The 11,298-nt window shown below is 40.5% G+C and overlaps 1 protein-coding gene across 1 annotated transcript; it reads left to right on the top strand.

Annotated features, from left to right (window-relative positions):
- The first annotated feature begins 1,079 nt into the window (after positions 1-1,079).
- Positions 1,080-11,288, top strand: LOC126972602 (uncharacterized). The gene is made up of 6 exons (XM_050819457.1): positions 1,080-1,193; positions 5,030-5,219; positions 7,542-7,620; positions 8,310-8,511; positions 8,901-9,053; positions 11,202-11,288. The coding sequence occupies exons 1-6, from the start codon at positions 1,131-1,133 to the stop codon at positions 11,286-11,288; spliced, it is 774 nt and encodes a 257-aa protein (XP_050675414.1). The 5' UTR covers positions 1,080-1,130.
- Positions 11,289-11,298: the final 10 nt, after the last annotated feature.

The raw sequence follows: 11,298 nt of genomic DNA, 5'->3' as shown, positions 1-11,298 counted from the left end.
CACTGTGCTCTGGAACGCACTGTATTTCCACATTAGTTGAGCGAGTGTGTTGATCTAGCTGGGCTATCCGTACGGAGAGTAGTTGATTATCAGCGGGTAAGGCTTGATTCTCAGTGTGTTGTAGATTAAGATCACTGCGTAGTAAGGTAACCTCCTCCGTCCTTTTATTAAACATTTGTAATAGTTCCTCATGTTGTTTATTAATTGTTTTAGCCGACTCTTCTAGTGCCTGAATTTGTGATCTAAATGGTTCCAAGGTTATTAAACAACACTTCATCTTTTCAGGTTTGACCTAAACTAATCCGACAGAGAATATACATACCTATTTGGTACACGGACGAGTAAAAAAAGAAGGACTCCGCGCCGTGATATTAGTAAGTGAAACACCTATAAGCTAGTGTGTGTGCGGTTACGGGGGATACCAGTTACACATTTTTTTCTCCCTTAAATAATTATATATAGTCACAAATACTTTTATAGTATTGTTTTTACACTTTTTCACAACGCACGACGGCATTCTTAAAATATTTTATTGCGACGCAAACTGATCTGTCACAGACGATGGCAATTCTCATAATGGTGGCCGATCGGCCTGTATTAGTGTGTGTGCGTGGGGCTATGTATTTACACGTTTACCGGCTTGTTTTGTTGCTTCACTGTTATGTACAGGGACACGGAGTCCTTTTTTTAACTCGTCCGTGATTAATTGGTAAAACAAAAACTTAAGTTACTAGAAAATGTTATTCTAATTGAACGTATTGATTAAATAAAGCATATAATGTTATTGTATAATTATAAATCAATGTTTGTATCATTCCTGATTCGTTCCGAAACTATAGAAACCAGATTGTGATAAAACTTCGACGCTTCTTGACCCAAAAATCTAGTTACGAAGGTTTTTTTTTTGCTTAACGTGGCACTGCAACGCATGCCGGGTGCATGATTAGTTAGTTATTATAATATAAACTTTAACACCTTTTTGCCGCTTGTTTCTGGTCTTTTACCAAAGAGACGTAAGGTATATAACTATCTGTAGTTAGCTATACGTCACTAGTTGTCTGAAAGAATTTCTGATTTTAGCTTTTTGTGTTAGTTTTATGTACTAATACTTATATATAGGTACCGAAGTGATGTTTGAATCAAACAGTGATTTATCAACGAATAACTTTCAATATGTGGTTGTTAATAAGGAAGTAAGCATAAAACTCAACTTTTTGTAAAGCAGAGATATTGTCGCATAGTTGTCAGTCAAAACCACAAAATAAAATTCGAATTATCAAACTATGGAATATCCTTTGGACTCTTTGACTATACCTATCTATCTAATATTGGTATCTCGAGAAAAAAAATAGCCATTATATTGTGGTTTTATAAGAATCATGTTTAGAATACAGCGAAACAATGAAGCATGCTTATAAACAGCGCTCGATGGTCTGAAAGACTCATTTGCGAAAATCCTTTCATTTCCGAAAAATGCACTGCAAAAAAGGCATTTGGTATTTAGCACTTTGAAGTAGAACTAGGCGTTGGGTTTGAGCACAGGATGAAGGTTACCGGACCACGTTATAGTTTTCTAATTCAAAAGCAAATGACTTAAGTACGAAGTCAAGCCGGAGTTTAAATTTTTCTGTGAATACCTACTACTCAATAGACAGTCAAAATACTTCAAATGACCACTTGTATGTGAATGCAACTACTGATCAAGCTGAAAGCTTTATGATAGATTGAATAATTGAGATTACAATTTATATCTCACGAGGATTCTTTACGCTGAGTGCCTGCTACGTACCACAACTGTGCCGTCTTGTGCCATGTAATGTGCAAACATTATGTTTCGGTTGATGGGCGCCGAACGTCGTACATATACTACGCTAATGGGCATCTTACGTCTCAAAGTGACGAGCGTAATTGCGATGACTTAGAATTTGGATCCAATCATAAAAATGTGGTTTAACTTTACTCAAAGGGCAGCCAACGCCTTACGCATTCAATATAATAACACGCAGAAGATGCTGTTGGGTTTTCCAAAATACTGCAGTGCTTCACACCAGAAGCACTGAAGTATTTTCTGTCTCTTACGTTAATAACACAACCGAATCCATAATCGCCACGTAAGAGACAGCACCAACAGAATCCTTGGTGTGATGGCACGTATGCTAGATTGATAATTGATTGCCCCATAATGAGGCACTGGGCAACTAAAAAAACGCCTTAGCATTAGACTAACATTCAGTTTTCAAGCCTGTTTACTAACACAATATAATTTTGTGTTATTTGTAATTAATTGAATTATAAATATTATGAATCCCGAGCGACACTGCATTGGAATTGTCAGGGCTTTTATTTCCATCAGTTGAACGACTTGCTCATCTAGTCACTTCTTATCAAACAAATCGAGCATTCACCTGATTCGAGGTCACTCGACGAGAAGTGATCACCCTCGCTCATTCAACACCAGAGTTTTGTACACGCTGTGGTCGAAGTGTGTAGTGCGGTGCACGATTTTGGAAGCAAAGATAAAATGAAATAGCTGTTCTGACAACTCCACGTAAAAGTTTTTTTATGATAATAAGGGACGAGACGATCAGGACGTTCAGCTGATGGTTATTGATACTACTGCCTATTAGAATGCAATGCCACTCATGATTCTCGAAAACCCAAATATTCTGAGCGGCACTACAATTGCGCTCGTCACCTTGAGACATTACATGTTAAGTCTCATTTGCCCAGTAACTGGTTCGATGCGTCAGTTAAAGCAGCATCTGACTGCAAAAAACAGGCGTATCGAACTTGGGTTGCGGCGCTGGGCTCAAAGGATCCGAACTGCAAAGTTCTGAAGAGGAAATATAACCGTGCCTCCAGATTTTTTAAGCGGCAAATCGCCCGTGCCAAATCAAAGCACGTCGTCAAAATTGGCGAGCAGCTTTCCAGTTACCCGACCGGAACACGCAAGTTCTGGTCGTTGTCGAAAGCTGCTCTTGGTAACTTCAACCAGCCGTCCATGCCGCCGTTGCACATGAGGAATGACACCCTGGCCCATACGGCAAAAGAGAAAGCCGATCTCGTGTGCACTCTTTTTGCCTCCAACTCGACTCTTGACGACAACGGAAAAACACCGCCGACCATCCCGCGGTGTCAGAGCTCCATGCCTGAAGTACAGTTCCGACAGAAAACTGTTAGGCGAGCTCTGTTTTCGTTGGACGTCAGGAAGTCGAGCGGGCCGGATGGCATTTCTCCAATCGTGCTTAGAACGTGTGCCCCTGAGTTGACGCCGGTGCTAACGCGTTTATTCCGGCACTCTTATTCAAAAGGCGTAGTCCCTGATTCATGGAAGTCAGCCCTTGTCCATCCGATCCCAAAAAAAGGAGACAGTTCGGATCCGGCAAACTACAGGCCTATTGCGATTACCTCCCTACTCTCCAAAATCATGGAGAGCATAATTAACCGCCAGCTCTTGGTATACCTTGAGGGTCACCAGTTGATCAACGACCGGCAGTACGGCTTTTGCAATGGTCGGTCGACTGGCGATCTTCTGGTATACCTAACACATAGATGGGCGGCGGCTATTGAAAGCAAGGGGGAAGGCCTGGCAGTTGGTCTGGATATAGCGAAGGCCTTTGATCGTGTATGGCACAAGGCGCTCCTCGCAAAACTTCCATCATTTGGGCTTCCCGAGAGCTTATGCAAGTGGACCTCCAGCTTCCTCACTGGGCGCAGCATACAGGTCGTTATCGACGGTTATTGCTCGAATCCCAAGCCCGTGAACGCTGGAGTTCCCCAAGGCTGTGTGCTATCTCCCACGCTGTTTCTTCTGCATATCAATGATATGTTGGACACCGCCAACATGCATTGCTATGCAGACGACAGCACTGGTGATGCCGTATACACGGGCCATGCAGGTCTCTCTCGGGAAAACGTCGACCAGTCCCGGGAGAAACTTGTGTCTTCTATCGAGTCCTCTCTCGAGAAGGTCGCGGAATGGGGTAAGTTGAACCTTGTCCAATTTAACCCCCAGAAGACTCAAGTTTGCGCGTTTACCACTAAAAAAACCCCATTTGCCGTATCACCGCTCTTCGAGAACACTTCCCTTAAAGCCTCGCCTAGTATCGGAATACTGGGTCTCGAAATCTCGAGCAATTGCCAATTCCGTGGCCATCTGGAGGGCAAAGCCAAACTGGCTTCAAAGAAACTGGGCGTCATAAATAGAGCACGGCAATACTTCAAGCCGGCCCACATTCTAGCGCTCTACAAAGCGCAGGTCCGGCCTCACATGGAGTATTGCTGTCATCTCTGGTCTGGCGCACCCCAGTATCAGCTCGATCCATTTGACCGCGTGCAACGCAGAGCAGCTCGAATTGTCGGGAACCCAGTACTCTGTGAACGGCTGGATCATTTGGCGTTGCGTAGAGACGTCGCTTCATTGTGTGTTTTCTACCGCATCTATCACGGGGAGTGTTCCGAAGAGCTGTTCAACCTGATTCCTGCCGCCGAATTCCACCTTCGCACGACACGCCACAAGTTAGGATTTCATCCCCACCATCTGGATGTGTGGCGGTCCTCCACAGTGCGGTTTTCAAGGAGCTTTCTTCCTCGTACCACGAAGCTGTGGAATGAGCTTCCGTGTGCGGTGTTTCCGGGACGATACGACATGGGTACCTTCAAGAAAAGCGCGTACACCTTCCTTAAAGGCCGGCAACGCTCTTGTGATTCCTCTGGTGTTGCAGGAGAGTGTGGGCGGCGGTGATCACTTAACACCAGGTGACCCGTACGCTCGTTTGTCCTCCTATTCCATAAAAAAAAAAAAAAAAAAAAAATTCACTAGCTACGGCACCCTTAAGACCGAAACACAGTAATGTTTACACATTACTGCTTCACGGCAGAAATAGGAGCCGTTGTGGTACCCATAATCTAGCCAGCATCCTGACTAAAGTAGCCTTCCACTGGTAAAATTGCTGATGCTGTACCTTAAAATGACACATCGTCTCTGAATTTACATACAAATTCCTAAATCATGATATTATCGTTTCAGCCTGCTGAAAAGACCAATAATAATTTTATGAAATGTTTAGACAATGTGAGGAAAATTATTGGCAGCTTAGACCGAAGCTTAAAGAAGACGCGTAAATATGAAGACCAGCTGTTCTATTGCAAGTCTACACATAACCACATCCACGGCACAGAGTTGTCGTGTGAATCTAGATCGAAATGCTCTGATGCTGGTTAGTTAAAGATACTATTATTATATATAATATGGAGTATTTCTGCAATCTCTGGTCTGACGCTCAGCTAGACCCGACCGCGTGCAACGCAGAGCTGCTCGAATTGTCAGCGATCCAGTGCTCTGTGAATAGCTAGATCACTTGGTGTTGCGTACCGCCGTCCATTCATTGTGTGTCTTCTACCGCATTTATCACGTCGAGTGTTCCGAAGAGCTTTTTGACCTGATTCCCGCCGCCGAATTCCACTTTCGCGCGGCAGTATACACAGCGAATGACTCTTCGGCAGTTGGACTTGTAAACGAAGAAAAGCGAAACCGTACGTGACTTAATGCATAGAGTAAGAGTAGATATTTTTTTTTTCATCAGTTAAAATGATTATTTTATTAGAAAATCCTTCCTAAAGGACAATCGTATTGTTTTAAAATTCGGTATCCAGCCAGATATTCTTTTAATGTCTAATTAAAGCCGCGAATTAATAGTTTATTATGGAAGCCTGTCGTTAAGTGATCACCGCCGCAAATCTCTCTTGGAGTTGTACCTTAAAGAAGGTATAAGGGCTTTTTAGGTATCGTCCCGGACACACCGCACAAGGCAGCTCATTCCACAGCTTTGTTCGTGAATGAAAACTCTTTGAAAACCGCACTGTGGAGGAACACCACACATCCAGATGGTGGGGATGATATCCTAATTTGTGGCGTGTCGTGCGAAGGTGGAAGGCAATTTAAAACATCCTTACATAAATACGAAGGCCTCTTCCAACGTCAGCTCTTCTATCTCTAGCTGTAGTCTCTGTACAACACGAGACCATGTTCTGCTAATCATCGTTCTTTCTTCATGCCATCTTCTGTTTTGCCCTCCTGATCTGCTCAGTTTGTACATACGAGTCCGTGATCAATTTGCTCGATTTATTTATACCACGAATGTTGTCCGCCCAGTCCCCGCTGTACTGATTTAGTTATAAAATAAACTAGAAAACATATTTATGTTCAAAAGAATCCACAAGTTCAAGGCCCCACACCTATCCTTTGATGGATAACTTAAAAAAGTATTACGTCACTAACAAGAAAGATAATCAATTTACAAACCCTAATACGATACGGCTTAGGCTGAGACCTATAAAGCGTACCTACTTACTTAGATTTTGCTCAGACTTTACTAACATATAACATAGCTGAGTTTGATAAAACGTGGACTTAATTGTACGTTGGGCTGTGTTAGCTTAAAGCTGTCAAATGACTATAAAAATGAATTAAATAATTTTGCTACTCGTAAGCTTACATTCAGCTAAGTTTTAAGTAAAATCTGAGCAAAGTTAGTAAGCTACACCAGTGGGAGGCTCCTTTGCACAGGAAGCCGGCTAGATTATGGATGGGTACCACAACGGTGCCTATTTCTGCCGTGAAGCAGTAATGTGTAAACATTACTGTGTTTCGGTCTGAAGCGCGCCGTAGCTAGTGAAATTACTGGGCAAATGAGACTTAACATCTTATGTCTCAAGGTAACGAGCGTAATTGTAGTGCCTATGTATTGGGCGTATCAATTACCATCAGCTGAACGTCCTGCTCGTCTTGTCCCTTATTATCATAAATAAAAAGCTCTTCGTATAGAGTTTCTGGAGCCAATTCTTCTCAGGTCTGAGGCAGTCTATTTTGAATGGGTGGTAGTTTTTGACGTTCAATAAGTGATTTTGAATCTGGACATCCAAGTCAAGACTCTACTCTCATCTCAAAGGCCCAGCATTACATCTCTTGACCTGTGATATAATATATATCTCTCTCTCTCAATCTCTGGTATTGCTGATATAAGCGGCCTGTACTTTCCATCAGATAAGTCACTGACTCATATGGGGCATAGCTACTATAAAAGGCATGTTGTCTAGTATTTTCTTTGATTAAAGCGATTGTTACACATTTAAAAAAAAACACTTTTAACGGATTAAAACGCATGTAATTAGAACTGTGTTTTTACATTAGTTTTTTGCCCCCTGAAAACGAGATCTGGGAAGGTCTTCAAACGTCGGGTTAACTAAAATAATAATCCAAATGTAACTTTTACGCAAAAATTGAATGTAAAAACTGTTACAATTACACGCGTTTTAATCCTCTAAAAGTGTTTTATTTAAATGGTCTAAATAAAATAGCCTATGTTACCCCAGTCAAAGGCCCACCAAAATAGGTTTGGCCGGAGATTAGCTGACACAAAGATTAGAACACACGATTCTCCAAATTTATATTTTTTTGATTTATTTACATGGTTAACACCGTGCTAACACATACCTATTTAATATAAACTGCTTTATATTTATATGTCGAACTATTACAGACAAATCGAAGTCTTCTAGAAGTCATGTAGATATAGCTGACTCATGGTCTACCTTGAGTATTGTTCGACTTCAATACCAGTGAGTAGCATTTCATTTAATTATTATTCCATCTCATCGCAGCCATTCACAGAACAGAAAAACCATTGATCTTTAAAAATCAGTTTACAGCTTAAAAAAAAATATTTAATAGCCTAATGGCTATTAAATATTTTTTCATTCCTTCCCCATCCATTACCAATTCCAATCTGTGGTATCATTAAAAAAATCATATATGTTATGGATTAGTAGTAATTCTTTTGAATCCCCTAAAACATTTTGTTTTGTATATTTTTATCATAGAATCTTTTCTTTCATCTTAAGACGTAGTGTTGGTAGGGCTGATGGACCGACGATCTGGTCACAATCGCCGGAATACGTTGGATGAGGGCAGTACAGGACTGGTCGTCGTGGAGATCTTTGGGGGAGGCCTTAGACCTGCAGTGGGTGTGTTCCGGCTGAAATGATGATGCTGTAAAAGCATTTGTAGGTATATATCGCCCAACAAAGTACTTACTAAATCGACTTTCCGAGAGGTAGTCATAATATGTTTATGTCTTACTGGTTGACATTAATCACAGTAAAATCATTGCTTCACGTGGCTTCACCATATATAATTAGGAATATTCCAACTATCTTTAATACTTAAGACTATAATTGTTTCTTGTAGATCTCTAGAATCGCATATATTCTAGAATTATCTAGGATCTATGACTTAAAACATAACACAGGTATGAAGAATTGTCCAAACGTTATGAATCACTGCTCCGTGCGTACGATGATCGCAGTAATGTTTTGAGCAACCGCGAGACAGCTCTAAGTAAGGCTCGAGAGCTGATGAAGATGAAGAACAAGCAGCTCATTGAGGCTAACACAGCCTTGCTCACTGTGGGAGAGAAATATCTAAACCTGAGCAGGAAGAAATTTATACAGGTGATGCAGATGAAATTAACATTGTTTAAATAGACATGGATGTAGTATAATTATCACTACCACCTATAGCTGAAGAGAGTTATCTTATTGCTAGAATGCGTTGGATGAATCAACATGCTTTTCGACCATGTTTCCTTTGTCGATAAACTAGAATAAAGAATACAATCAATCTGACTACTATTGTTAAAACCTAAACTAATTGTAACTTCGTATTGTCTTTATTACGTGTTAGCTTGTTAATAAGGGCGCTTATTGTCTACACCTTCAAAACAAATCAAAGGACATGGTTTTGGGAACACACGCACCAACGATCCATATATTCTTCAAGTACCTGAGCGCCAAATATAAATAGCAAATAAATATAAATTAATATTATTTAAACGCCACAGAAGCAGTGGTATTTAGACCGCATCGAGCAACTGAAGGACCGCATACATGAACTGGTGGCAACAGCAGAAAGGGCTCGCCTCGAGTTGGACGACAAATTAGTCTATATGTCGTCCCAGGAAGATGATGAGACAATCAAATTACTACTTAAGGAGGTCAGTGAAGCATTCTGTTATAATCCAATCATCATCTAGCCATGTGCTTCTATGGGACATAAAAATTATAGATAAGCCCAGGCCCAAGGGTGTCGTAAGAAGCGGCTTAAGTCCTTTACCAAGGGGCATGTATGTTCTTAGCACAGGATGCCGACTAGATTTTGGGTACCACAGCGGCGCCTTTTTCTGCCGTGAAGCATATTGTGTTTCGGTCTGTAGGGCGCCGTAGCTAGTGAAATTGCTGGGGAAATGAGACTTAACATCTTATGTCTCAAGGTGACGAGCGCAATTGTAGTGTCGTTCAGAATTTTTTGGGTTTTTCAAGAATTTTTAGCGGCACTGCACTGTACTGGCTGGGCGTATCAATTACCATCAGGTGAACGTGCTGCACGTCTCGTCCCTTATTATCATAAAAAAATCTACAACTGGTCTATGCGATGCCTGGTCAATCCATAGCACATTACCCAGTTTACTTTCGTCCGTGTATCTATCTGTCTGTCTGTCAGGCTATAATATCTTACCACAGTACCCTGCGCTCGGACGGCCTCTGCTAAGTAGCTCATATACGCTACTAGCGTTGATTCACATAGTTTTAGCACGAAAAGCGTTAAGGGATTTAGCAGGCAGATTGAAACAAAATTATTTTATTAATTATTATTATTATAAAATAAGTCAGAAGTGGTAACCCTGTATGCTCTGCCGGCACTCACATAATGATCGCCGGTAAGACTCCCCTGCCTCAACCGCACCGCTTCCTTCCATCTCCCACTTGTATCGCCTATTTATCTTGAAGATGTTCTACTTATAGATTTGCTGGTACCGAATATTTATTTCTTAGCAATTCGTTCGCTCAAATAATTTCGCCTTCATTTTGGTTAAATTATGAATGTAGTAAACAATGTATTTGCACCAAATTTATTTTCCTGATAAGTATTTTCTATATTATAATATAATAATAATAAATAAATAAAATTACTTAAATTATCTTGCCCCAAGTTAAGCATATATGTTATGGGTTACAAGACAATGATATATTTAATATAATATACTTACTTAAACATACATAAATTCATATAAACATACATATTTTATTTATTTATTTAATTCAGAGACATCTCCATATTTATTAGTAAATGTATTAGTAACAATATTTATTATGAACTACGTTAGTATTATTAGTGAAATATATTTATTAACCTAGAGCTAACGATATAAACCTAAAGTTTTTGGAAGGAACAGTCAGCTCTGGCAGCAATCATCTTTAGGATGCTGTTACTGCTTACACGTAGACGCTGCAACATGGAGACCGCTTTTTTGCGCATTATGGCATGGAAACCGTCCACACATGCCTCAGCAAACATTCCAGAAGCGCTACAACGCCACGGCAGCCCTAACAGCCACCTAAACGCATTATTATATGTGACACGTAGAACGCTATAAGCCCCGCGCGAATATGACACACACAAGCTGCTCGAGTAAAAAGACTGGCAGAATGCTTTGAATAATAACGCTTTAACATTATTTGTGCTTCGTGCAAACCTGCGGGCGAGCATATTACTCCTCACTGACAGCGCTCCACGCACCCGCTCTATGTCATCGTCATCTCTTAATTCATATTAACATACATAAATACATTTAAACATCCATGACTCGGAACTTAGTCGTACTCCAACTCAAAGGCCATCAGCGTCCTTCTGGTATTGCTGTTTAACTATCCATCAGGGGTGCGGCGACGTGACCGTTTCTTATACTTACCTCATATTATAAAAGAAGGAACATTATCTACTATTTTCTATTTTGGTTTGAAGGACGCCGTAAATATTGAAATTCTGAGATCATTTATACGTCTAGATAGCTGGGACAGTTAAAGCTTCAAAAAAAGGCTCGAGGTTGACAGCTAACGTTTCTTTTAAGCAATGCACACACACTAACAAAAGGTTACATACAAGTAGCGAGTGTAAGACGCAACTTGTCACGCACACTAAAGTAAATCTAGCCTGTTTTCATCGGTTGTCTAGCAGCGAAAACCTCTATCTAGACGTATAAATTATCTAAGTTGAAATTACGGATATACTGAGACAATGTTCAGATTTTAAGAGTTCTACGCAGCATTGATCAGAGGTACGTCTTATGTATGTTTTTTTTCAGGTAAGAGCATGTAACTTACTATTTCTAGAAAATCTTCAGTTAAAGTCATTGTTAGAAGTGAAAGAAGAAAAGAATAATAATAATTGATATGTCTATT

The sequence above is a fragment of the Leptidea sinapis genome, chromosome 26 (assembly GCF_905404315.1).
Source record: "Leptidea sinapis chromosome 26, ilLepSina1.1, whole genome shotgun sequence".
Classification (NCBI taxonomy): Eukaryota; Metazoa; Arthropoda; class Insecta; order Lepidoptera; family Pieridae; genus Leptidea; species Leptidea sinapis.
This window is presented reverse-complemented; position numbering and strand designations above follow the sequence as displayed.

Excerpts from the sequence above, each read along its gene's own strand:
- LOC126972602 (XM_050819457.1), top strand. The coding sequence starts at position 1,131 with ATGTTTGAATCAAACAGTGATTTATCAACGAATAACTTTCAATATGTG. Across the intron at positions 1,194-5,029 it reads ATGTGGTTGTTAATAAGGAA|CCTGCTGAAAAGACCAATAA; the intron begins GTAAGCATAAAA and ends TTATCGTTTCAG. Across the intron at positions 5,220-7,541 it reads ATCGAAATGCTCTGATGCTG|ACAAATCGAAGTCTTCTAGA; the intron begins GTTAGTTAAAGA and ends GAACTATTACAG.